Source organism: Callorhinus ursinus, unplaced genomic scaffold (assembly GCF_003265705.2).
Source record: "Callorhinus ursinus isolate GAN/ISIS: 27379988/994484 unplaced genomic scaffold, GSC_fseal_2.0 scaffold25, whole genome shotgun sequence".
Classification (NCBI taxonomy): Eukaryota; Metazoa; Chordata; class Mammalia; order Carnivora; family Otariidae; genus Callorhinus; species Callorhinus ursinus.
In genome coordinates, this window is record NW_027397087.1 from 31,378,991 (window position 1) to 31,405,618 (window position 26,628).

General features: G+C 42.8%; 4 protein-coding genes, 1 long non-coding RNA gene and 4 other non-coding genes across 19 annotated transcripts in view; 3 read left to right on the forward strand and 6 right to left on the reverse strand.

Moving 5' to 3' along the window:
• The window catches only part of MAP2K1 (mitogen-activated protein kinase kinase 1), a 79,957-nt gene extending 78,538 nt beyond the window's left edge, over positions 1 to 1,419 (forward strand). For both annotated transcript variants that reach the window (XM_025883549.2, XM_073877223.1), the window contains exon 11: positions 407 to 1,419. In XM_025883549.2, the coding sequence (XP_025739334.1) occupies positions 407 to 520 (114 nt within the window). In that variant the 3' untranslated portion in view covers positions 521 to 1,419. The remainder of the gene's footprint in view (positions 1 to 406) is intronic.
• SNAPC5 (small nuclear RNA activating complex polypeptide 5) lies at positions 8 to 6,343 on the reverse strand. Of its 6 annotated transcripts, none has more exons than XM_025883550.2 (4): positions 6,200 to 6,343; positions 4,881 to 4,970; positions 3,950 to 4,072; positions 8 to 620 (listed from the first exon to the last, which is right to left on the reverse strand). In XM_025883550.2, exons 1-3 carry the CDS (start codon positions 6,287 to 6,289, stop codon positions 3,956 to 3,958), a joined length of 297 nt encoding a protein of 98 aa, XP_025739335.1. In that variant the 5' UTR covers positions 6,290 to 6,343; the 3' UTR covers positions 8 to 620; positions 3,950 to 3,955. The 6 variants fall into 6 exon arrangements, with proteins under 6 accessions (XP_025739335.1, XP_073733328.1, XP_073733326.1 ...); XM_073877227.1 differs by having other exon boundaries at positions 8 to 2,064; XM_073877225.1 differs by having other exon boundaries at positions 3,950 to 4,075.
• On the forward strand, positions 6,341 to 7,265 carry LOC141370017 (uncharacterized). Its single transcript, XR_012373680.1, has 2 exons — positions 6,341 to 6,944; positions 7,160 to 7,265. It is a non-coding gene; the product is annotated as an uncharacterized lncRNA (long non-coding RNA).
• Positions 7,266 to 7,746: 481 nt separating this feature from the next.
• RPL4 (ribosomal protein L4) lies at positions 7,747 to 12,691 on the reverse strand. The gene is made up of 10 exons (XM_025883853.2): positions 12,591 to 12,691; positions 10,883 to 11,054; positions 10,583 to 10,689; positions 10,121 to 10,259; positions 9,542 to 9,666; positions 9,137 to 9,266; positions 8,713 to 8,869; positions 8,366 to 8,449; positions 8,145 to 8,265; positions 7,747 to 8,053 (listed from the first exon to the last, which is right to left on the reverse strand). Exons 1-10 carry the CDS (start codon positions 12,591 to 12,593, stop codon positions 7,829 to 7,831), a joined length of 1,263 nt encoding a protein of 420 aa, XP_025739638.1. The 5' UTR covers positions 12,594 to 12,691; the 3' UTR covers positions 7,747 to 7,828.
• Positions 9,017 to 9,086, reverse strand: LOC112833526 (small nucleolar RNA SNORD18). The gene has a single exon (XR_003210670.1). It is a non-coding gene; the product is annotated as a small nucleolar RNA SNORD18 (small nucleolar RNA).
• On the reverse strand, positions 9,770 to 9,841 carry LOC112833525 (small nucleolar RNA SNORD18). The gene has a single exon (XR_003210669.1). It is a non-coding gene; the product is annotated as a small nucleolar RNA SNORD18 (small nucleolar RNA).
• LOC112833473 (small nucleolar RNA SNORD16) lies at positions 10,321 to 10,419 on the reverse strand. The gene has a single exon (XR_003210634.1). It is a non-coding gene; the product is annotated as a small nucleolar RNA SNORD16 (small nucleolar RNA).
• LOC112833471 (small nucleolar RNA SNORD18) lies at positions 10,767 to 10,838 on the reverse strand. The gene has a single exon (XR_003210633.1). It is a non-coding gene; the product is annotated as a small nucleolar RNA SNORD18 (small nucleolar RNA).
• Positions 12,692 to 13,000: 309 nt separating the features above from the next.
• Positions 13,001 to 26,628, forward strand: part of ZWILCH (zwilch kinetochore protein) — a 36,121-nt gene continuing 22,493 nt past the window's right edge. For 2 of the 5 annotated variants that reach the window (XM_073877230.1, XM_025883848.2), the window contains exons 1-5: positions 13,006 to 13,217; positions 16,353 to 16,404; positions 19,280 to 19,375; positions 22,616 to 22,734; positions 25,867 to 26,066. In XM_073877230.1, the coding sequence (XP_073733331.1) occupies positions 13,165 to 13,217; positions 16,353 to 16,404; positions 19,280 to 19,375; positions 22,616 to 22,734; positions 25,867 to 26,066 (520 nt within the window). In that variant the 5' untranslated portion in view covers positions 13,006 to 13,164. Of the gene's footprint in view, positions 13,218 to 16,352; positions 16,405 to 19,279; positions 19,376 to 22,615; positions 22,735 to 25,866; positions 26,067 to 26,628 lie in introns of all 5 variants that reach the window. The other 3 variants (XM_073877233.1, XM_073877232.1, XM_073877231.1) reach the window with 3 other exon arrangements.

The following is a 26,628-nucleotide window of genomic DNA, read 5'->3' on the forward strand; positions in this document are numbered from 1 at the left end:
CCACTGATTTCCAATTTGTACACGTCCTGTTTATTCATTTGTCCTCCCTCAGTCTACCTGCCCAGGTACTCCGAGCCCATTCCCTGCTCCGCCTCGGCCGCTGTGCTCCCGCCGCCCCAGGGGCTGTAGGATCCCGAACAGCGGCCCCCCGTCTCCGCCGGGCAGTGTAAGGGCCGAGGGGAGGGCAGAGCTCCTGTGCCCAGGCCCCAGGGGAGGAGCGCAGGCTCTGGGTGGTGCATGGGGGCTGTGGCCTCACAGCCTATGAGACGAGCAGCGCAGGCTCTTGCGGCAGCTGCTGGCCCAGGACAGGCTCTGGGAGCTCCTTCCAAGAGAAGCTCTAGACCCAGGACTCTCAACCTTTCCTTTGGGTTTTTGACCACCACTTACTCTGCTTCCTTGCACATAGGTTCATGCCTTTATCAAGAGATCGGACGGGGAGGAAGTGGATTTTGCAGGTTGGCTCTGCTCCACCATTGGCCTTAACCAGCCCAGCACACCGACCCACGCAGCCGGTGTCTAAGGACGTGGGAAGCAGCGAAGAGTGAGTCCCCTGCCCAGTGGTGTGCCATGTCGCTTCCGGGCCTCTTGCCCACGCCTGTCTGTTCAGACGTGCATCTCACCTATGACAAAGGATGAAGAACACAGCATGTGCCAAAATTCTACTTGTGTCATTTTTAATATTACTGTCTCTATTCTTCCTGTTCTCTCCCTAAGTGGATTGGCTTTGTGCTTGGGGCTATTTTTGTGTATGTCGATCAGCACACGCACAACGTTGAATTACAGTGAAACTTTGGTGACCGTGGGTAGTCATTCTTACTGAAAATTGCACTGCTCTTCCCTCACCGTGACTGGCTAGCTGCCTGTATTTTCGGGATTCTCTGACACTTGGTGGTACTGCATTCTTGCCAGGCATACCTTCTGTTTGAGCAGGAAGGGGCCTTGTAAGATCCTTCACAGGCAGTGCATGTGAAGCATGCTTTGCTGCTATGATAAAGAACATCAGAAAGTATGTATCATTTTATTATATTTTTGCTTTTGGTGTAGAATGAAGCAATCTCTATCTAGCCAGAGCCCTTCACTGCCATGATAGCTGGGGCTTCACCAGTCTGTCTACTGTGATGATTTGTAGACTTCTGGCTGTATTTCTATATTTATTTTTAAATATATTATGTGGGATATTTAGTGGTTTATGTCTCAAGTTTGAATTAGTGTTTCTAAAATGGTGGTTACTTTGAATGTTACAAATGGATCAAGGCATTAAAATATGAGATTTCTCTTTCCCCAAATCCAAGTACTGATGCTATTGTAAACAAGTGTGTATAGTGCCTAAAAATTGTATGAAAATCCTTTTAACCATTTCAATCCAGATGTTTAACAAATCTAATCTCTTATTCTAATAAATATACTGTCAAGTTAAAAGGATGGAAAAATATGTCTCCTTTTGGGGTAGGATTTTCAGTGTCTCTGGTACACATACACAATAAAGTCCAATGACTTAGCCAAGCCTTCTTGTGAGGGCACAGGTGGAGACGGGAAGGAGGCTGGAAAGCAGAAATGCCATAGTGAAGCCAAGTTCGGTGCTCTGGGCTTTAACGGATCCGTGACTCCCAAGTTTTGGACTTTGTCCAACACTTTTCTCCACTTATGTGTGAATCTTCCAGCTACCTTTCCTGTGGCCCTGTGACTAGATCCCCTCTCTTCCTGCCATTTCTACACAGGGAAAAGCAGTAGGCAAGGTGGGGTTGGGGTGTCACTGGTGTGCTCCCAGGAACACTCCACTCTTGGCCAGCCTGACTGGTGTGGGAGCCTCCGCCCAGGACATCCAGTCCCATGCTGGAGCAACTGTCTCCCTGCTTTCACCAGTGACTTTTTTCCACTTTCCTGGAGAGGAATGGACCTGGTGCTGGCTTTGTCCTGCCTGTGAGGTAGCACTGAAGTCACAGGAAACAAAGCCATGTCCCAACTGACCACAGATGCCTTTTCTGCCCAAGTGACTTTCGGAACTTGAGGGACACGTGATGCTGCCTGGGTGGCACCTCTTCCATCATTTTCTTCGAGAGGCAGCTTAGAGAAAACCAAAATAAACATGTCTTTAAAAAGATAAGGCCTGTTTTGTTTTCAAACTAAAAGCAGGACCTGGGTAAAGCTCCTGAGTTGGCAGTTCCATTCTGAGCCTACCAAAGCTTGGAATCCAGGCAGGGTTTTAAAAACTGCTCACTGGTATATATACGGCTGCCTCAGCCAGTCCGTTTTCCCTTGCTGTGAGGCCAACGTCGGTTCTAAGCCAACAGTCTAACCTAAACAACATCCATTCAGACCAGGGTTTAAGACTCGCACCCTGTGTCTTTTGCTAAGGGACAGGATACAAACCGAGGTCTCGTTAAAATGTGCAAACTGCACCTAGGGAGGAAGGTGTCACCTAGAGTCTAATAACTGGATTTGAATGCTTTCATGTTTAGTGTCTTTTGAGGGATGTTCTACATTCTCTATTTACATACAAAAGTGTGTTACATTTTTAGAGTCAAAAAGGTTTTTTTCCTGGTAATTTTTACCAAGAATAAGGTTACCTGCCTCAGTCTTGCTGTTTTGAGGTCCCTATGTCAAATCCCTTCCTTAGACTCCCTCTTGCTGAGACACCAATAGCTGTGTTTTCGCATGATACCTCGTTAGCACACCACAACCACCTGTGAAAGTGCTGGCTCAGGTAGGCAGACCTTTGACCGCAGGACTCTTGAGAGCTGCCAAGAGTTAAGAAGGCAAGCAGCCAGTCAGCAGTAGAGCCAGAATTCACAGCCAACTTTTCTAGCTCTCAAAAACCCCTGTTCCTATTTTAAATAAAATAGCTTGATTGCTTTTCATTGCAAAAGTTTTCACACGGTGTTTTCCAAGAAACATGCTCATTTAAACTTCTATTTCCTTTAAGAGTAGCTCAAAATAACTTTAATGAAATGTTGATTAATAAATATACTCATGTTCTTTTCTGGAACAGTTACAAAAGAAGTTTTGCTTGAGGAGATTCTTTGTGTTGTTTGGCTTTTCTGTTGCTTGGGCAGGGCAAATTTTATAAAATTAAGCAACTACTTAACTGTATATTCACTGGAAGAGGGATAGTATGCATAAGTGAATCTCAACTACAAGTACTAAGTTTTAATAACTGTTATTCTGTAACTGTCATTATTACAAAACCCCAATCTCCCAGGCATAGTGATTTAACAGCACATTTCCTCTCTAAGTCCAGCAATGGGTTTTAAACCATCCTGCTGTATTTTTTGCCCCAGGGGAGGAACTAATCCTTTTCTCTGTTACTATCTGGAAACCAGGAAGCTGCATGACAGCTCTTTATCTGTACTTTGTTTCTAAGCACATTTTACTAAACACTGTGATATCTCAACCTACCTATGATGGCAGCCCTACAAAGCCCTCCGCAGCGCAGTATTCCTACCTGCTCCACCGAGAGGTGGCGGCAGCTTGTGTTCTCTAGTGGCCCTCTGTGCTCCTCACTTGTCATCTTTCTCTCCTAAACTGTGGCCTTGCTCTGCTCACAATGGCTCAATGGCATGCAGACAGCCTTTAATTGGTTTTCTTAAGAGGCAATGTTGACTGGAAAGGCTGACTTGTATTTAAACTCTGCCCTTTGTGCAAATGCCAGACTTTCTCAATAGCATTTTAGAGGAAATTTTGTTTTGAGCATAATTACTAATACAGTCACAGCACCACCCATATTGCTCAATGCTAAGACACTGCAGCTCTGCTTTTCCGTATGTCACTAATTTTTGTTAAAGCGTTCTGAAACTTGAGTTCTTGATGGAACCATTTTCACAACTACACATCCTAAAGTTCTTCCTTGTAAAGCAGGCCAAGAGGGCCTATGGAAAGACAATTTTTTTTGAAGAAACAAAAGTTCCTGAGATGTAGAAACTTAATTCCTCTAAGCTTGGCTCTTCCCTACCCTGCTTCAGGAATCTGATTCTTCCTCCTCCTCCTCCTCCTCCTCTTCGGGCACATGGCTCCTTGTGCTCAACTCCAGTGCAGTCTGGTTGATTGATGCTTCATTGTCTACATGCACCAACATCTGCTTTAGGCAAGGACATTATGGATTAGTAGGAAAGATGCTGGCCTCAAAGCAGCAAATTCTTAAATAGGTTTTAAAATCAAATCTCAATTGCATCCTCATGCCCAGTATTTTATCATCAGGAGGTAAGGCCACTTCCCATTTCTCCCCTGACCCTCTTACCCCCACCTCCCCATTGCCAAAATGGGAGGAGAGTAAATGCCCTAGATTTGACAGAATGTTACCTGATCTACAAACATGGTTCATGCCGAAGAATTATGCTGGCCTAGATGTGCTACTTTCAAATGGTTTTAGATGGCTTAAACACATCTGGGAGAAAAAGTGCTCAAATATGGTATATTTAGAAAGAAGAATATTGTACCATTTTACTCGCGGACATTAGCAGGAGGAGATGTTGAGGACTGGAATTCACTTGTTCGCACTATGCTTTGTAGCTAAAGCTACACTCTTTCTTAAATCCCAGGCTTACTTATTCATGAGGCAGTGGAAGTTTTTGACAAATGCCTGCAAAGCTCTCCGACTCTCCCTGGGTTCACTGGAGTAACTAGAAAGGTCAGATGACTAGGATGGTGTGGGCAATACAACGGTACCTCATTAATCAAAGTGTGACCAGCTGGTAGAAAGGTGGGCTGTTTCCTGTCTAAAAGAGTGATATGAAATAACCAGTTCATTAAACTAGAAAGCTCTCACAAGCAATTCCCTGAGTCCTCTGGGCTTGATAATTTACAAAAATTTTTGTCCTCCAAGCAGCACAAGAGCAGAATGCACCTTGCATTCTCTCCCTAGGCCCACACTTGATTCAACTTACATCATGTGACTGTTCAGGTGCAGGTTTAGAAGATAGTATCTCATCCCCTCTCCTAGAACTAATCATTGATTGGAGGGCTAGTTCTTCGACCTAGAAAAGAAGAGGTGAGGACACTCTGCTTACTATTTCACTGGGCTACTGACATGGGTAAAATCTGCTGAGCATGCTGTCAAAGGCAAGCATCATGAGGAGACGTGAAAACAGTGTCACCTCTGTGCAGCTCTAGAGGGAAGGGTGGGGCTCTTAATCTTTCCCCACATTTTTAAGGAAAAGAGCCAAGAAAACCTCCAGGCCTTTCCCCTGGGTGTACAGGTGTCTCAGCTGAGCCAAGACTTTCATTCCCCTAGATACAGCAGATTTGGATAGAAAAGCCAAGTGTGCCCTTAAAAAAGCCAGGTGTCTTCTGATTCCACAGAAGGCCGATTCCCTAGACTCTAGATTTCTACCCAGTAATAAGAAAGTGAAGGCAGGAAGAACGGAAAGTGGAAGTGTTTCCCGGAGCATAAGGGAACAGAGGCTTTAGAGGTCCTGGTCACCAGCATACACTACACACCCGCTGGGTACTTGTACAGGTACTAGTGGTACAAACACATAAATAACTGCCGGCCATTACAACTGTCCTGAGGAAAATAATATTACTTTGATATGTCATAGCTGTACAGTGCTTTTAGCTTACAAAAGGCCTTCAAAACCCGCATCTCATTTGGGCTTAAAGATCCTGAAGAAGAGTTCTTATCAGGATCATCTCACTGGGGCTAAAGAGGGTGGATTAGGCCCAGGTGTGGGAAATGGCCCAGGTGCACCAAATCTCGTCCAGGCCATGGAGTCCGTAGCAGCTGCCAGAATTAAAGCTACTGGGAACTCTGCGACACCTCTTTCCTCAGGCCCTGGCTTGCTTTCTTTGCACAACGGATCTACGCGTCTCTTCTGGCTTAACAATACTGGAGCTGTTTCAAGCGCCAAAAGCAGCTAGTAAATGGTGGCTAGCACATACTGAAGGAGCTGGGGAGGAGGGGGTCCGGGACAGGGAGAGCCTGGTCCGGGCTTAGGGAGGTCGCACTTGCTCAGCGCAAGATGTGCGGAGCACCTGCATTTACGGGTGTTGGCGGTGTGGCGGTAGCCTTGCCACACATACAGATCGCTGGACCTCAGCCTAGGCCTGCAGGATCAAGATTCTCAGAGAAGTGGGCCCGCAATATCAAACGCGCTCCCAGGGGCTTCTCAACCACCAGGTGGACGCCGCCGACGCCTAGGGTTCGCAGGGCGGCGGAGTAGAGGGGCTGGAGGGGTGGGGGGGTGCGGGGTGCACGCAGGGTCACCTTGAGCCGGTTCAGCTGGTCGTGCAGGGCCGCCTTCAACCGGAGAAGTGTCTCCTCCTCCTTGCGCAGCTCCTGAAGCCGGCTCAGCATGGCGCCTCCGCCGGCCCGCCGTCCGGCCCAGCGCTCGGTAATGACGTCACTAAGCCCGCGTTCCCGGAAACCAAGCCGCGGGCTGGGCGGGGCTAGCGCCACGTGGGTCAAAGCGCTTCCGGCCGACGTCCGCACTCTCGCTAGCTGCTTCACGTTCGACCTGCTCTGTCCCGCACAACCCCGGTTTTTAACCAAAAAACCTACGTAATCATCAGGAATCCTAAAGCACAGGACGTGGAGCCATAAAGAACTCGGGAGATAAAAACGGTCAAGTACCCAGTTTCAAACGCTTTTGAGCAGTACTCCCAGCATCGAACTTTAGTTTTTTGCAACTTAAAGTTGTTTTAAACGCCATAAAACCTGCAGACGCATCTGAGAGCAGAGACCAAAACCACGAGCATCTAGCACAGAGGCGCACGAGCCCTGTTGATTTTTGCAGGCAAAGATTCCTGGCCACGTGAAAGTGGTTACCAAGAGGCTGCGCAAATTAAGAGCAGGAAGATTAAATTGGTGCTAACAAATTCAAAAGGGATGTGGAGCCTTTAAATGCTAAGGAACAGAGATCTTCTGTATCTGCAAACCAGAGGATACATCACCTGGATGTGTACTTAAAGGAAACAAACCAGATGCAAAACAAGACCCTGACAAGAGACAGGTCAGGACAGGTCAACTGTTAAGGTGGTAAGACATGCTGACAAAACAGGGTAGGGAAAAAATCCCCAATATCCTTTTGGGTACACTTCTCTGCGGTATACTTGGTCAACGTATTCCTTTACCAAAACCGCAAACCCAGGTAGTTCTGAAACTCATACTGTGGGTCAAAATACTGAGGGTAGCATTTCCCCTAATAACTGTACTCTTTTATCACAGCAGGTTGTAATAACCTTCGTGGAGGAACCATCAGTTTCTTTTTGCAGAGCCTCAATCTATTCTGCCCTCTTGTGGTACTGAGAATAAAAAACCTCATGTAATTTTACCTATTTTCCAAGGCGTGTTTTTTGTTTTGGGGGAGAATTCTTTTTAAAAAAGATTTGAATGAGCCTGTGACTGAGCATGTTGAGGTAAGAGGGAGAGAATCCCAAGCGGACTCCCCACTTAACTTGGGAGACCAACACGGGGCTTGATCCCATGACCCATGCATGCATGAGCTCTTGACCCAAAACCAAAAGTGGATGCTCAACGGATTGAGGCACCCAGGTACCCCGAGGAGTGCTAAATCTTCTAACAGCTTCTGCACATTTGAGAAGTCTTAACCACTTTTCAAAAACAGTTCCTACAAATTGGATTTTATATCTGGATTTATGCAGCATTCTTCTTCCCATTCAACTGCGTGATTTACTATGAAGGCAAGGCCCTGTTTTACACCAGAGTATAAAATGGAACCAAGAGGCCAGAATTATGGGGGAGCAAACAACAAAACTCTAACCAAGATTCACAAACACATCCAAAAAGTCGTGTTTTTCACTGGCTTTTGATCAGGTCTTTATTCAAAATTAGCTGTCCAAAATGATTTGACTTTTATAGAATTAATCTAAATTTTTAGGCAGTAGGCTTCTCTGCAGTGGGTTTCTTTTCTGCAGGCTTCTTGTCAGCTGCTGGTTTCTTGGTAGCTGCAGCCTTTTTCCCCACCACAGGTTTCTTCTGCTTCTTCACACCAACAGCCTTCTTTCCTTTCTTCCCAACCACAGGCTTCTTGCCTGGAACCCCCTTCTCATCTGATTTGGCTTCTAAGGCTGCTGCTGCCTTATCCATTCGGAGTTTGTGCTGCAACAAATTAAGAGAACAACTTAAGAATCCTATCTTTCTAAAAAAAAAAAAAAGTTGACCTATCATCAAAAACCAAATTAACACTCACATTCTTGGCCTGGCGAAGAATGGTATTCCGGCGCATGGTCTTTGCATATGGGTTTAGCTTCAACATGATTCTCAGGTTCTTCAGTGGATTCTTCTTCAGGACTCTGCGATGAATCTTCTTGCTGTAAAAAGGTAGTACCGTTAGTATTTTATTCACATTATCCACATTTTTGAAATAACCAATACTATGAGGCTTTAGCAAGAGCAATATCACAACTTTACCGTGGTGCTCGGAGGGCTCTTTGGATCTCTGGACTTTTCAAGATTCTGCTAAGGTCTGTATTAAGCATCTTATGCATGGGAAGGCTGAAAAGAAAAAAATGTTGAACAGTAAGATGCTCAATTCCTATTTCTCAGTAAACACTGAAACCCTCCAGAGTTCCATCAGAATTTCCATTACACTACCACCATTCAGAATATCTCACCATTATACAATACTGAATCTGTACATAAGGGAAAATAGCCACACATCATCATCCATTATTTAGAAAACATGCAAACGAATTCTGAATGTGAATATCCACAGCATGAACATCTGTGTTCAATATATGAACACAAAGAACACTCACTTGTAGTTACTCTTGAGGGAGGCAGCCTTACGCCAAGTGCCATACAGATCGTCTAACTTGCGGAAAGCACTTTCAGTCCAAATGCAGAAACGTCCCACATGCCCACCAGGAGCAAGTTTCAAAATGTTCAGTTTGCTTACATTAAGTAAAGTAATTCCTTTTGAAGGGAAAAGAGAATTAGGGAGACCGTTTTTTAAATAAAAGACACACAAATCACGTTTATGACTTATGGCTACATAAGGTACATGAGAACTATGTTACTAATTAGGCAGTTTCAACCATTACTGGTGTACTCATTCAGCTGAGAATCAGAAGTTCCACAAAATCATGTGTTTCAGAAACATGGACCATAAAGTGGAATTTCATCATATAAAAGCCAAGTAAGCTTGGATCATATGGGCATTGAAATAAGCAATACAATTACCAGGAATGTTTCTGAAGGCCTTGATGATACCATTGTCTTCATTGTAGATGATGCAGGGTCCCCTGCGCTGGATACGACGGCGGTTTCTCATTTTGCCCTTGCCAGCTCTCATTCGCTGAGAAGCATAGACCTAAAAAGAGAACATTTAGTATCTTAAGATATGAACCCTGCGACTGATCTTCAAAGTTAAACTCCACTTTACAGATGATGAAAAGGAGCCACAATAAATTGCCCCACATTCACACACAGCGGCAAATGGCAGTCAGGAGTCAAACCCGTTATAAGGTTTGAGTCCTTGTTCTCCTATGCACTGAGTTACACTGTCCTCCAGACATCTTTTTTAAGTTTAAAAATCTGACGACAAATCTGTGTTAAGGACCACCAAAATTTGTTCATTAAGCCTACCTTTTTGATATCATTCCAGGCTTTAAGTTTCTTAAGAAGCAAAACAGCCTCCTTGGTCTTCTTGTATCCTTCAACTTTATCTTCAACCACCAAAGGAAGTTCAGGAACTTCCTCAATACGGTGACCTGACAATGCCAATCAACACCAACAAATACTTGGTTACCCTGACTTGTGAAAAATCGAGAAACATTTCATGAAATCCACAAAAGCAAAATAACTATGAAGTGCCAAATCAGAATTCCCACAAATATCATGTGTTTCAGAAACACGGACCAATTAAGTGGAATCTCATCATTTTGACAGTTTAAAATAGAGTAGGGACATGATTAAGTTTGAGTGGAAAGTTTTCTAATACACGAAATCACCACATTCCAATTAGTTCACCAGTTATTACACAATATTCACTGATGACTTTACTATACATTGAAGTAGAACTATTATTTAGTAGAGAGAAATTTAGTCAGGGACTTTGGGATGAATAGAATCTACACAAGTTATTATTAACATGAATGAAATGGGTCAGGTGGAGGGGGGAAAAAGGGTATTTTGTCCCATTCCTGTAATACAAAATATACAAACCTTTAGACATGACCAGTGCTGGTAAGGCTGAGGCAGCCAGGGCAGAGCAGATGGCATATCGCTTCTGTGTTGTGTTTACTCTGCGATGCCAACGGCGCCAGGTTTTGGTTGGTGCAAACATGCGGCCCCCACGACACATCTATTTTCCAAGTTAAGAATCACATTTCCCAAATTTTAGGAATTAAAAAAGGGGTATGTCTTGCTCAGTAAGAATTTTCGTCACCCTTCTGAACCAGCTTACTGACAGCAGGCAACTGTCGCTGAGAACAGAGTAAGACGCAAATTACGACATCATTGCAAGCAAAACTTCCCAATGCCAAGCCCCTATCTGCCCAGGGCAATGTTTGACCTAAACACTATTGGTATGTTGGAAATATTTTCAAAACTGCTAACATGAATAAACCAGGCCCAGTCTGATAAATTCCACAAGAGCTGACCAATCCAGAGTAAAACAAAGGATACATTTCCAAAAGCACCCTGGCCAGAACGGTGAGTCCCTCCGCCTCGAACTCTGGGAATTCGAGCCACAGCTCTGCCAGTACCCCAAGACTCAGCACTGGTTTGATGACCTGCAAATGGGAAGAAATACAAGTTTTAGCTATACTCAACCATCTATCAACCTAGGACTATTATGCAGGATACCAACAGCATCAGAACATCCAGGAAAATCATGCTGATTCAGAAACACGGACCAATGGAGTGGAATTTCATCACTGCTGTTAAGTAGGTCTTAAAAAATATCAACCCTTGAAAAATCCATACCTGCCAATTCACTGACAGCATACGGCTGTCTGTTGTTTTTGCGCAAGTTGGTGTGAACAAAGTTCACGATATCAGGTCGAATGGGAGCCTTGAAAACAGCAGGCAAAGTAACATTTTTGCCAGATGATTCCCCCTTTTCGGAGTACACAGATATCAATGGACGAGCACACGCCTGGGAAAAAGAAAAAAATACTTATGTTGACAATGTCAGAGACACTATTCTCACACATCAACAGTATATTTATTTTTAAAGATTTTATTTATTTATTTGAGAGAGAGACTTCGAGACAGCATGAGAGGGAGGAGAGTCAGTGGGAGAAGCAGACTCCCTGCTGAGCAGGGAGTCCGATGTGGGTCTGGATCCCACATCCTGGGATCATGACCCGAACTGAAAGCAGTCGCTTAACCAACTGAGCCACCCAGGCACCCCTCAACAGTAACTTTAAAAACTGAGTTACAGATGAGATTTGAATTTGGGTATAGACAACGCTTAGGGCTGAAACAAAGGCTGTTATCAACACACCATGTTTATTAACTTCAATAAATTGTTATACTTAAAAGACATTTAGAACCTCAAAATCCACAAAATTTATCATTCAACTTTCAACCCAGGCTGTACAAAAGAAAATGATCGAAAGTCTACCACAGCTCTACTTCAGATTTCTGCCCTTGGCCCCCTTCATCCCCAACATAGCTCATGAAACTTACCAACAAAAATACTGGTCCTCTTACTTCCTGCTCAACCTCCTCCAAAGACTTACCATCTGAAAATAATCCTACTAAAGTTTTGAGGATGGCCTATATAATCTGCTAGACCTCCTCTCCCATAATCTTTTCCAGACATCACTGTCCTTACACTCAGGGCCATACCCGCTTCTGCCTCAGTAATCATTGTCTGCATCCTGAAGAGCCACAGCATGCCTCCCCACACTCCTTCAGATCACCTTCTGGGAAGTTTCTCTCATCACTTTAAGGCCCAACTACTGCCTCCACTCCCATTCCCCATGTTAACAGCAATTACTACCATACAGTATTTCAGTGTTATTTTGTTCAAATTATGATCCAAGCATCACAAGTGTTTGTCTTTTTTTTCACTGAACTCCCCAGGGCACAAAAACACTACACAACTCATGTTAACAAACATTATTTGTGGAAATGCAGTTCAAGTGACATTAGTCCTACCACGAGATAAGAATTCGACGATTTAGGGGACACCTAACAGCAATTTTTAAAGAGAAGCTTTTGTAGAGGCGATTCTTAGATGAACACAGACGAGAATTCAGAAAAACGTGGATATACAAGTCTTTCCCAAGATCTCTCTCGAAACACGAAAATATTCCTTATTTAATAGCATGTGAAAACACAAGGCCCAAAACTGATTTTCACCTCGATTCAGCCTTAGGCCCCAAGAGTTTCCAAGTTGTCAGTAGAACCCATACCTTATACGATCCAAGGAAAACTAGAATCCCAAAGGCTCCTCTGCACTTAAGAACGATCTGGTGTCGCCCCGTGCTAGGACGCCCACGTTGCCTCTAAAATGGCTGCCGTAAAGCCACATTACCCAGCTCCGAGCCACAAACAGACGCCTTTGACCCTCATCCCATTTTCCTCGCTTTCTCTCCTGAAGATTTTATGCCCCAAACCCCTAACCCATTCCTGCCGGGACCCGAAAGCAGGGAAAAGCCTACCAGACAGAGGTTCCACTCACCATCGCGGGGAGAGGAGAGGCCCACGCTCCCCTCAACCCGGCGGCTCCTACAGGAAAAGGAAGTGCCTAACACTTCCGCTCTATATGTAACCTTTAACTCGTCCGCCAACCTGCCCCGCCTCAGAACCAATCCAGAGACACAAAATATCGCTTTACCACTCTATAAAAATAATAAATAGCGTGTTATTTCTTTACATGCATCAAATTACGGTAATTGATAACAAATACGGTAATTTGGTAACAAAAGCCCTTAGATACAAGGGACTCCTTTTCGTGGAATAATCCCTAAGGAGGCGTGGCAACTCTCGCGAGACGAGGTGTCTTTTTTTCCCCCCCCCCCCCCAACCACTGCAATTTATTTAACTTTTTCTTACGGAAATGGAAAACTGCTGGGACGGAAAAAAACCAGTGTGTGCTCTAAAACAAAAGATTAACGTTGTGGACAAACGGGGCCTGTCGGATGTGTGGGGGGGGTGTAAACGTAGTCCCGGCGAGGGGGTCATGACCCCGGACGTCAGCAGCCGGCGCGCAGTTCAGTTTGGCGGCCTCGGATCTGCAGTCAAATCGGGGCGTGATGTGGTCCCGAATTAACCGAGCTGCCGAGGAGTTTTACTCTCGTCTCCTGCAGTGAGTTGTAGCTGCTGCTGTTGCCTAGGGTGCGAGGGCAGCACTTCTCCCTGGGCGTATTTCTCGGTCCCCGCCACAAGCCTCTTTCCCCTGCTTTGGGGAGAAGTGCCTTGTCAGTTCTCAGCGGCGCCTAAGTTTCAGACTAAGGCAGCTTTCCTGGGGTCTGGGAGTTGGGGAAAGACCGGTTATCTGCTCCAGCGTGGGGTTGGCCCTGTGGGGGCTTGCTTGTAGTCTCGTATAGGAGAAAACAACTGTACGTTATCAGTCGGGGTGGAAGGTGACAAGTTTTTCGAGGCGCTTTATTCATGCCGATGACGCACCGAACTTAGGATATGTTAGAGACACCTCTCAGGATTTGGAAAACTAGATGTTGGCATCCTTCATCTGTTTAAAGCCTTTCTGGTGTGATACGTATTGTCTATTCAGAATAATTATTTGTGCTACAGTTGTAATAAAGTAATAGTGTGTTGGGTTTTTAAAGTACTTTTATTTCATTGTGCTCTAAGACTTTGTTCTTAAAGTGGAGTGCTAGTACAAAAGGGGATTCCATCTAGTTCTGCATCCAATTTTAAAATCTACTCCAGCAGTTCTCAAATTTGAGCTTGCATCAAGTCACCTGGAATGTTGTCAAAACACAAGATTGCTGGGCCCCATTTCCAGGGTTTCTGATTTAGTAAGTCTGGGTGGGGCCAAAGAATTCTAACAAATTCCAGGTGAAATCTGCTGCTGGCTTGACACCACACTTTGAGAACCACTGATGTAATCTAACCCCTAATTTTCTAAATGCCCTAATTTTTCATTATTTATCTTTATTGCTGTTTTTCCTCTTATAAAAGTAGTAATGTAGCGCCTGGGTGGCTCAGTCGGTTAAGCATCTGCCTTTGGCTCAGGTCATGATCCCAGGGTCTTGGGATAGAGCCTCTCATTGGGCTTCTGGCTCTGCAGGGGAGGCTGCTTCTCCTTCTCCCTCTGGCTGCCGCTTCGCCCTGCTTGTGCTCTCTCTCTGTCAAATAAATAAATAAAATCTTTAAAAAAACGTAATAATGCTTGACAATTTTTTGAACATTATGGACAGAGCACTAGGTTCTTTATTAATGTCCTGGATGGCTTTTAGTATGACACCTTATAGATCTATCTCATTGTTTTTAACTGCTTTGCAATATTTCATCCTATGTCTGTCTTATGTTTATTTAACCAGTTCCCCATTGATACAGTTTTATTTAGACCCCATTTATAATTCCCAGTTATTTCACGGAGCTTAATCTTTTTCTCTACTTGTAAGCACAGAAGTCTCTTTTACTTCTCTTGAGTCCTTCACAATGCCTGTGCATCCAGTTGCCTACTGGAAGTTTCCACAGGACCTCAAACTCAATATCTGCAAAACCGAATTCATCTTTTCCCAGCAACCTGACACTCTGCTTCTGAATCCCAACTCTGAATTAAGAGTTCCAAATCCAAGATTCTCACTTCTCTTTTCCAGCCCCCCCCAACCCCCATTCCATCTATATCAGTCACTGGTGCCCTTGTTTCCCCTCTATCTCTACTGCTTTTGTTCAGGCCATTGTCAGTTATTCACAGCTATTTTCCTGGCCTCCAAGGTTATGCCCTCCATCCCATGGTCAGAGAGGTATTTCCCAGTTAAAATCTTTTAGTGGGGCGCCTGGGTGGTTCAGTCGGTTAAGCGTCTGATCAGGTCATGATGCCAGTGTCCTGGGATTGAGCCCCACTTTGGGGCTTTGCTCAGCAGGGAGCCTGCTTCTCCCTCTGCCTTTGCCCTCCCCCCTGCTCTCTCTTGTGCTCTCTCTCTCAAATAAATAACTAAATAAAATCTTTAAAATAAAATCTTTCAGTGAGCTCCTCTTGGTTTTCAGGATAAAGTTCTAGTGGTATGGCAACATGTCTTCCATTGTGCCTCCACAGTACCCTGCACTCACCTCTGTGGGAGCACCCATCACCCTGTATTCTAACTGTTGGCTTACTCTTTGGACTTCAGTCAAGACTATGAACCAGGGACTATGTTTTTGTTGTATATCCTGGACATCTAGGAAGAGTGCCTGCCTATAATATACATGATTGTTGAATAATTGAATAACGTTCCTCAGTTATACACAAAGGACAAATATCTTTAAGAATAAATCACTGTCTTGTCCAAAATGGCAAAAGTGAATCATAGGCCTAGCTCTCCTGTTTTTATTTCAGTAAGTCAGAGTAGATCAAATAATAAATGGTATCCTGAAACAATTCCGTTGGGCTTCTTTGGGTATCTAAAGACTGTGTCTCTTTCAGAGTATATATCAGACATGTGCATTTTGGTATGTTTAATGGTTTATAGTTCACACGCTTTGGGATGACTATTTTAGAACTTCCTTGAATGAAACAATTATTAAATGATACCCGAGAGTTTTGTGCTTACATTTTTAAAAGGAAGTTGTTTAACGTTATCAAATTTACTAAGTTTTTAGTGACAGCTCATAAAAATAGAGTGAGGATAGGTGTTTCTATTTTAGCCATAGAAATCTAGGACTAGGAACCTTAAATAACTTTTTCTTGGTTACCCACTGATTCAGTGGCAGACAGAATCCAGTGATTTTTACTTCCCATAAGTTACATGGTAAATTACATCTTAATAGTAACTGATGATATGTTTTAGAAGATGAGAGTAGAGGTAGGTAACCTGATTTCCTGCTGCCTCTGGGAAGCTGTTGTGCCCAGTTGTGGGCAGCAGTCTCTATTAATTTCTACCACATCTCTTTTTTTCTGATATTCTTCTTTTTTTTTTTAATATTTGTCAGAGAGAGAGAGTGAGTGCGTGCACACAAGCAGGGGGAGTGGCATACAGAAGGAGAAGCAGGCTCCCTGCTGAGCAAGGAGCCCTATGGGGGACTTGATCCCAGGACAGTGGGATCATGACCTGAGCCAAAGGCAGACACTTAACCGACTGAGCCATGCAGGCATGCCTTCTCATATTCTTTTTCTGCTTTCCCCCCGCCTCTTCCCAACCATGCCTTAGGGCTGCCAGGACTACTTTGCGCTTTGCTTTTCTCACTGGTGTCCTACAGAGGTAAAGTGGTGACTACTGAATTTAAATGTCAGAATACTATAGCTCTGTTTTTCATGTGTAGTTCTTCATTTCAGGGAGTTTGATGAAGAAAAGAAAGGAATCCATAAAGATCCATTTATCTATGAGGTATGAACAATTTATTTCATTTTTAAACACAACTCAGTAATCCTAACAGTCTGCTTTTTTAAAAGTTGGGTTCATTGAAGTTAGTTTAGAGTCCCACCCTTTTAGAGTACAGTTCTATGAGTTTTTACAAATGCATCAGTCATATAACCGCTCCCGTGATCAAGATCTAGAACACTTCTGTCACCTCCAAAAATCTCATGTCCCTTTATAATCAGCCCTTTGTCCCTGGCCTTTTCCAGAATGTTATATAAATAAAATCACATGGTATGTAGTCTTTTGGGTCTGACTTCTGTCAAGGAATGTAATGCATTTGAGATTCATCTATGTTTTGTGTGTATCAGTAGTTCATTCCATTTTATTGTTGGATAGTATCCCATTGTATAGGTGTGCGACACTTATCCACCTACCAGCTGATGGATACTTGGATTGTTTCCAGTTTTTGATAGTTATGAATAAAGCTATAAACATTCATGGATTTATTAAGCATCTAATATATGCCAAGTGTTCCATAGCTAAAGTCCCCATATGGTTTAATCTATAAAATAATTAGTGAATTAAAATTAATTGTATGCTAAAAGACAAATAAGCTGGAGAGAAAGAGTCATATAAGATAAACATTAATATCACATATATATAACACATAAAAAATTCTTAAAAATCAAAGAATGACAACTGTAATAGAAGAATAGACAAAAGACATAAATAAGTAAGCCCAGAAAGAAAATTACAAGTAGAGTTATTTCTTACTGTTTGAATTTTCACTAACCAAACTCAGGAATTAAGTATATCTAGGTAAATGTACTAATCCTTCCCCATTGGAATTCTTGCTTGATATGTATATTAGTTTCCTAGGGCTGCTGTAACCACAAATTGGTTTGCTTAAAACATCAGAAATATATTCTGTTGCAATTCTGGAGACTAGGACTCTGAAATGGAGGTGTCAGGAGGGCCACGCTCCTATTGAAGGCCCTAGGAAAGGATCCTTCCTCAGCTCTTCCTAGTTTCTGGTGGTTTCCAACAATCCTTGGAGTTTCTTGGCTTGTAGACACATCAGTCTAATTTCTGCTGCTGTCAATACATAGCATCCTTTTGTGTCTATGTCTCTAAATCTTTCCGTCCTTATAAGTACATCAGTCATTGGATTTAGGGCCCCCCCAGTCCAAGTTAATCCTCAACTTGATTACGTTTGCCAAGACCCTTCTTCTAAAGTCACATTCAGAGGAACCAGGAGTTAGGACTTCACCATGTCTTTCGGGGACATATTCAGTCCACAACAGTACTTGAAACTCAAGAACCTAGTAGATTATAATAACACAACATCCTTTGCTTTCTGAACTTGGTATCTAAATGCTTTAGGATCCAAACTGAGAAACGAAACGGATTCAGGTAATGAGAGTTATTTGTCAATGATAAGCCTTTGAGAGACTGGTCACCTTCATTAGTAATCAAATAAATGAAAAAAACAGTAACAAACAAGACACTATTTTTTGCTGTGAAATGGTAAAAATAAACAGGGAAAATACTCTGTGTTGCTATAAGTGATGGGAATGCAAATATGTGGGGGCAGCATATTTGCAAGGCAATTTGACAAAGTCGGTGTGTTTCTAACTATTCATCTTAAGAAAGTAATTCAAGGATGTCTATTATTAGTTGTCTATTATAGTAGATAACTTAAAAGTATCCAAATGTTGGGGTGCCTGGGTGGCTCAGTCGTTAAGTGTCTGCCTTCGGCTCAGGTCATGATCCCAGGGTCCTGGGATCGAGCCCCGCATCGGGCTCCCTGCTCGGCGGGAAGCCTGCTTCTCCCTCTCCCACTCCCCCTGCTTGTGTTCCCTCTCTTGCTGTGTCTCTCTCTGTCAAATAAATAAATAAAGTCTTTAAAAAAAAAAAGTATCCAAATGTTGAACAAAATGGGATTAATTATATGATGGTAGAGCCAAAGAACACTTAATCGGTGGAAAGAAGTGTATGATACAGAATGTCATATTTTTATTAAGCAAAATCCTATCTAGATATCTAAATACTGAATACATTTCTTCCTTTTTTTTTTTTAAGATTTTATTTATTTTTTTGTCAGAGCACAAGCAGGGGGAATGGCAGGCAGAGCAGGCAGAGCGAGAAGCAGGCTCTCTGCCAAGCAAGGAGCCCGATGTGGGACTCGATCCCAGGACCCTGGGATCGTGACCTGAGCTGAAGGCAGACGCTTAACCGACTGAGCCATCCAGGCATCCCAATACTGAATACATTTCTACTTAAGTAGATTTATTTATGGAAAAAGATCTGACAAAATAGATGCCAACCATCCTAATAACAGTAGTGATTATCCTCGCTCGTGGAATTATATGTGAGTTAAAATCGCTTAGCTACCTATTTTCAGACCTTTCTGCAATGAACATGCTTGTAATTGGAATGAAAAAATACATAGTTCCTAGAGATTGATAAAAGTTCTAAATTCCATAGTACCATCAGAATAAAAGATCATATTTATAAACTGCTAATTATATGGTACGTTATAGTAAGTCCAGTATATGAGCCGAGGAAGAGGCTGTCTCTGTGATCCTAATCAAAAGAAGGTTCTATAAGGCAGGGTGCACTTTAGGGAGGCCTTGAAGCATGTGTAGAAGTGAATAGAGCTAGGTTTGTCTAAACATGAAAAAACAACATGGCAAAGAAGAAATGAACTCTTCTCTTTAGAACATTATGTCTTGTTCAAATTCTCTTTTTCAGTTGCTTCTGTAAAATTAGTCTTTTTTTTTTTAGTAACATAATGTATTATTTGTTTCAGGGGTAAAGGTAAAATTAGTCTTTATGTGTTGAAATATTTGTACTAATATATATGTGTGTATATATAACTGCTTGACTTTATTTTTAATAGGCTGATATTCAAGTGCAGTTGATCAGCAAAGGTCAACCAAACCCTTTAAAAAATATTCTAAATGAAAATGACGTAGTATTCATTGTGGAGAAATTGGTAAGTAGTGCTTGGGCTTTGCACTTGTTTAATTCTTTTTTTTTCTTTTTTAAGATTTTAAGTAATCTCTATCTTCAATGTGGGGCTCGAACCCCGAGATCAAGGGTCACACCCTCCACCAGCTGAGCCAGCCAGGTACCCCTGTATTTGTTTAATTCCTAATAGCCAAATTCAGTTTATTGGGAATGATCTCAAATGTGCACATTTTTTTAAATCAGCTAATTAGTGAAAGTGGATTCTAATTCTTTTAGAAGTAAATACAGTGGTGTCCAATAGAAATATAATGAGAACTGTATAGGTAATTTAAAATTTTGTAGTAGCCTGATTTAAAAAAAAGTGAAATTAATTATCATACAGTAAAATTGACTTTTTTCTTTTGTTGTCCACTTTGAATTTTATCACATGTATAGATTCTGGTAATCACCACCACAATCAGGGCACAGAACAGTTCCATCACCCCAAACAACTCCCTCATGCTATCCCTTTAAAATCCCCCTGGCAACCACTGATCTCTTCTCCCTTGGTGTAGTTTTATCTTTTTAAGAATGTCGTGAATGGAATCATAGAGTGTATAACCTTTTGAGTCTGGCTTCTTTCACTCTGTACAATGCCTTTGAGATTAATCCAATTAATCCAATTAATCTTGTAATTGCTCAGTAGATTCTGTGGTATGAATGTACCACTGTTTATCTAGTCACTCTTTGAATGACATTTGGGCTATTTTCTGTCTCCAGTGATCATGAATAGAGCTGCTGTTAATCATTTTTGTACAGATTTTTGCGTGAGCGTGTTTTTTCTTTACGGTAAATACCGAGGAGTGGGATTGTCTGAAATTAGGTTTAATAATGCTTTTTATTTAGTCTCATATATCTGGTAATACCATTTCAATGCATAGTTAATATAAAAATCATTAATGAGATATTTTAAGGTTTTTTCCCCCCCATACTGCATCTTTAAAATCTGGTGTGTATTTACACTTACATCTTCATTTGGTCTGGCCCCATTTCCAGTACTCAGTAGCTGCGTGTGGCCAGGGCCTGTTGTGTTGAACAGCACAGCATAAGTAGCTATGACTCATGAAGTTGTACTTTTTAATTTTTGTTTGTGAAATGTAAGAGAAAACTTCTTATCTTTTGCATCATTTTATAATTCCAGCCTGAAACCTTTGTGTTTTATTTTTATTTATTTATTTTTAAAGATTTTATTTATTTATTTGAGAGAGAGAGAGCACGAGAGGGAAGAGGGTCAGAGGGAAACCTGCTGAGCAGGGAGCCCGACGTGGGACTCGATCCCGGGACTCTAGGATCATGACCTGAGCCGAAGGCAGTCGCTTAACCAACTGAGCCACCCAGGCGCCCAACCTTTGTGTTTTAATTATGGTGTTTTGGCAGAGCAATTATAGTGATTTTTACTGAGTGGTGATAATGCTGTCAGGTTATACAGTTGCTTTGGGGCCAGAACACATTCCTTTGACTACCTTTTTCCTGAAGTGGATTGGAACAGACTCTAATAGGGGAAAGTGGAGGTACTTTTACAAGGAACTCTTCTGTTTGCTTTAGGACCCTCATGCTGTCTGGTGAAAGAACAGGGAGCTTTTCATTTGAATGCATACAATAGCTCCTTTTGAGGAAGGGGGGCAACTTTGTTTTTTATGTTAATGAAAGGTTTTTTTTTTTTTAAGATTTTTTTAATTTATTTGAGAGAGAGAGAGCACAAGCGGTGGGGAAGGGTAGAAGGAGAAGCAGACTCTCCTCTGAGCAGGGAGCCCGATGCAGGACTCCATCCCAGGAGCCTGGGATCATGACCTGAGCCAAAAGCAGATGCTTAACTGACTGAGCCACCCAGGTGCCCCTAATGAAGGAGTGTTATTACTGCTTATCGATAGTGGACAGATGCTTGGGAAATAATTATAGGTGAGTTATGTGGTTGAATTTAGACTTTTGTTATGGGGAAAAGGGAAAATGTATGTAGAGCAAAAGCCGAAAAAATTAAGATGTTCAGATGAGCCACCTACGAAGAGATAAGAATGAGCCAAGGGGGATCTGAGAATGTGGTTGGGATCCCAGTGAGGACACAGCTTGCCCTTGTGGGAAGGTCCCTGGAATTCACTGGGATGCTGGCATTTTTGGACGAGGAGGAGTCAAAATGGCCATTGTCTCTGCAAAGATCAGTAGAGCTTACAGCATGAATTTTAGGTAGATGGGTATTAAACAGAAGAAAAAAATGACATTTTGGGTACCACCCGTTCTAGGAACTCTTTGGAAAGCCAGGCCTAGAAGGGACTGTGATCTGGCGAAAGAAATTCAAAGTTGGGGAAATATCTGGGTCTGATACCTATTAAGCAGGCAGAGTATTTACTGCCTGAAGAGCTTAATTAATGGATAAGATCCTGAGGTTTGAAGTCAGACTGTCTAGATTTCAAATGTTGCGGTTGCCATTCACCGGCTGTGATTCGAGGCAAGTTATTTAGCCATTTGCTACCTCAGTTTTCCCACCTATAAAACAGAGTGAATGGGGGACCTGGGTGGCTCAGTTGGTTAAGCATTCCACTCTTGGTTTTGGCTTGGGTCATGATCTTGGGGTCGTGAGATCGAGCCCTCTCCTTCTGCCCCCCCTCCCCAAAATAAATAAATAAATAAATAAAATCTTTTTAAAAAAAGTTATAATAGTATCGATTTCAGGGTTTTTATGAAAAGTAACAGAAGACTTAGAACAATAGCTGTACGTAGTAATGCTCAGGAAATGTTAACTCTTGGGGTTATTGTTATTATTGGCAAGGCTGAACTACGACCACTTAAACATGGAGATACTAGAAACACATAGATTTCAGAACCCTGTAACACGAATGAGAGCTGCTAGTCCTAAGAGTAGATTTAAGGAGTAAGGGCTGTGGCCCTTTGAGTTCTGGGAGTGAAAAATCAGGAGTCTCCCATGGGTTTCTTTTGGTGTTTTGTCTTTGGTTCATCATTTTATACATGTTGGAGCACTTCCTTTTCTAATGGCATCAGATGCTTCCTCTATCAGTAGCAACTTAGATCATTATCTTATTATAGGACAGCGGAAATGCTTCTGATGGCAAGATTTGTTGGTACCAGACTGGTTTGTAGCTGTGATTCTTGCCGTCACCCAGTCATTTGTGCTTAAGGGTTTGGAAACCAGTACCTTATGTTCTAGCATAGTGAAGAATTGACTGGTGAGTGCTCTTTTACCTGACTAAATAATTAAAAAATATTTTTTAAGCCTTTGGACAAGGAAGAAACAAGTCATGTTGAAGAACCACAATGTGAAGAAACGGTTATTTCTGATTTCTCTACTGGGGAGAATGTCGGACCACTTGCTTTACCAGTTGGGAGAGCAAGGTAAGTTTTTCTTAGCATCAGGCTAGGAGGAGGGCTGGAGGCTAGGATTTAAATGAAAGTGTTCTTACCAACATTGGGGGGAAAATATGTATCTAGTCCAGGTCCTTCCCTCCCTTCTTCCCCCTCTCCCTAGACATGATACCCGATCTCCAGGGATAGCTTTACTTGAATATCCTATAGGTGTCCCAAGCATGACCAAGAAGACCATGTCATGGTCCCTTTCTCTACTCCCCCGTACTGTTTGTTCTTGCTTCTCAATTGTTTTCGTTGTATTTGGTTCCCCTCCAGTCTTTCTTCCTTGCTGCTGCCAGAGATCTTCATAAGTCACTGAAAGCCTGATTGTGTTGCTTCCTTGCTTAAAAATCCTTCGCTGGTTCTTGTTGCTTCATGATACAATCCAAATTTCTTTTGAATGACACATAAGAACCTTCACTGTCCAGTCCAGAGCTCCTCCACCAGGGGAGCCATTACCAGTGGGCATTTGGAAATATGCAGGGATACTTTTTGGTTGTTACAGTGACTGAGGGGAGTGATTGGCTGGGGCTGTGGCTAGTGAACGTCCTGCAGTGCACTGGGCTCTCCTGCACGAGGAGGAATTATCCCACCCCGATGCCAGCAGTGCCCCTGGTAGAAAGCCTGCCGCCCCCATCTGCCTGGCCAGCTTCACCTCCTGCCTCCCTGCTGTGTAGCTGCGGGCAGCTCTCCCCAGCTGGCCCCCCTCGCCTCCACAACCAAAGTTATTGCCGTCAAGGAGTTCTGGAGGATATAGTCATATAAATAATAACGTTGGACCATAAGGACTCTAATAATATTCACAAAGTGACTCTCCTTCATGGTGGTTTTTGTTTGTTTTGCTAGGTAGAAGCTTGTAACATTTTTCTGTAGTTAAATTTATCAGTCTTTATGGCTTCTTGATTTTAAGTCATATTTGGCCTTTTTTCTTTTCTCCCCAACTTAAACATAATTTATTGGTGGTGTTTTCTCCATCCAGTGTTTGTTTGGATTTATCCATACGCTTATCATTGCCTTGCTTTGCATTTGGAACCTTCCTTTTGGGGTTATTGTATTTCCTTTCTGAAGTACAATCCCTTAGAACTTCCTTTGTTGAACATCCGTTGGTAATAAATTAAGTTTTCATCCCTGAAAAATTTCAAGATACATTTTAGGGCAACTTTTAATTTTGATACACTTTCAAATTTACAGAAAAGTTGAAGGAATAGCACAAGAACTTCTGTGTGCCCTTGACCCAGATCCACCAGTTATTTACATGTCACTGCATCTGCGTCGTGACTCTCTCTCATTCCTCCCCCTCCCCGTCGTCCCCCCCCACTCTGCCACCTTTACAACATGCTCCTTCACCCACACACATTTTTTTAAATGAAATATTGAGAGAATGTTGGAGAAACTGTGCTCCTTTACCTCTAAATACTTCACTGTGTATTTTCTTTTATTTTTTTTTTAATTTTATTTATTTGAGAGAGAGGGACACAGCGAGAGAGGGAACACAAGCAGGGGGAGTGGAAGAGGGAGAAGCAGGCTTCCCGCCGAGCAGGGAGCCCGATGCCGGGCTCGATCCCATGTCCCCGGGATCATGACCTGAGCCGAAGGCAGACGCTTAACGACTGAGCCACCCAGGCGCCCCGAGTATGCATTTTTCTTAAGTATTCCAATGACTAATGACCTCAAGCATCTTTCATGTGCTTATTGGCTCTTTTTTTTTGCCCCAGCTTTATTGAGGTATAATTAACGTATCCTACCTATTTCTTTTGCTTCATCTCGCAGCCTACTTGTCCTCCTACTGAACCTCTACCCTCACCCTATTAGACTCCCCACTTGTAGATAGCTCCATTCTCATCACTTGCAGGTGCGTGTATCTTCATCTGCCTGGTGTGCCCTTCTCCCAGTTCTTCACTGGGTGAAATATTTATGTATTTTGCCCTTAATTTCCAGACTTTTGTTTCTGGGATACTGGGTATTGGCGTTTATAATTAGAAATGTATTTGGTCTTTGTCCACTGTTCCTGGCACAGAGTTCCTAAAGCCCTTAGAAATTCCTAAGTGAGGAGAAAGAGGAAGGTGTTTTTGGTTATGTTAGTGAGGTGGCTTTTGGGGGCACCTGGGTGGCTCAGTCTATTGAGTGGCCGGCTCTTATTTTCCCCTCAGGTCATGATCTCAGGGTCCTGGGATCCCGCCCTGCATCAGGCTCTGTGGTCAGTGGGGAGTCTGCTTGAAGATTGATTCTTTCTGTCCCTCTCTATCTGCCCCTCCCCCTGCTCACATGCACACATGCGCTCTTTCTCTCACATAAATCTTTTAAAAAAAATTAGGTGGTTTTTGGAAAGCCCCTAGGTAACTTGTGGCTTGGGGCTGGGGTTTGTCAGGGTACCAACCCTGTGATTAGAGGGTTAGACCTACCTCCAGAGAGGGGAGGAGGACTGGAGGTTGAGTTCAGTCCCCAATGGCCGGTGATTAATCATTTCATGCCTATGTGACTAAGGCTTCATAAAAACCCAAAAGGAGAGTGTTTGGAGAACCTCTGGGTTGGTGAACAGGTGGAGATTTGGGGAGAGTGGCTCACTAAGAGAGGGCATGGGCGCTCTACACTCTTTCCCCATACCTTGCTCTGTGCATCTCTTCCATCTGGCTTTTCCTGAGTTACAACCTTTTATGATAAACCAGTGATCTAGTAAGTAAAGTGCTTTTCTGAGTTCTGTGAGTCGCTCCAGCAAATCAGTTGAACCCAAGGGGGAGGTTGTTGGAACCTCTGATCTATATCTGGTCAGTCAGAAGCACAGGTGACAACCTGGACTTGCCTTTGGCATCTAAAGGTGGGTGGCGATGGGGTGGGGTGTGTCTTGTAGGACTGAACCCTTAACCTGTGGCATCTGATGCTGTCTCTGGGTAGATAGAGTCAGAATTGGGTTGAATTGTAGGACACCCAGCTGGTGTCAGAAAATTACTTGGTATGAGGAAAAACCGCACACATTAGAGTTGGGTGCAGAATCTTAGTTGGTGACCAGAAGTAAGATCAGTGTCAGAATCATAGATGCCCTTCATGATATCTTTGGAAAAGAAAACTTGATTGATGGATAGTTTTTACTTACAGTTTATTCTTCCTATTCTTGTTTTCAAGGCAGTTAATTGGACTTTACACCATGGCTCACAATCCTAATATGACCCACTTGAAGATTAATCATCCAGTTACTGCCCTTCCTCCCCTATGGGTAAGGTGTGACAGTTCAGATCCTGAAGGGACCTGTTGGCTGGGAGCTGAGCTTGTCACCACAAATAACAGCATTACAGGAATTGTCTTATATACAGTCAGTTGTAAAGGTGAGAGCTTACTTTTATGGAGGGGGTGTGCATTTATTTATTTGTACTGTTACTGTGTTGTGGTTTTTACTGAAAACATATTGTGAAGAGGGAAGTGCACACAGTGGAACTTGTTAGCCGCCAGGAACCTACTCTGGTGTGTAACTTGCAGCATATAGGAGGTATTCCAGAAACAGATCTCCAGAAATCTGAACAGGAGTTTATGGCCTTGTTAGTTTTATTTGGGTTTCATTTGGTTTATATGTGTGTATTTTTGGAAATTTTCATTGGAGGATAAAAAAATGGAATATAATGACAATGTAATTCCAATCCTGTAGTAGATGTTTAATTATATTTTTGGTAGTAGGATTCTTACTAAACTCTGAAATCAGATTTGTATCCAATGTTCAGTAAACCAAATCTCTGAGTCACTAGGTTTGAAGCAGAGAAAGTTGTGTAATCAGAAAGGCAGCCCATCTAGAGGGCAGGCAGGGGAGTATTCCCAAATCTGTCTTCCTGACTGAGCAAGTTTTATGATCAGAGGGGTTGAGACTGCATACATATTGATGAAAAGGGAGGGGGA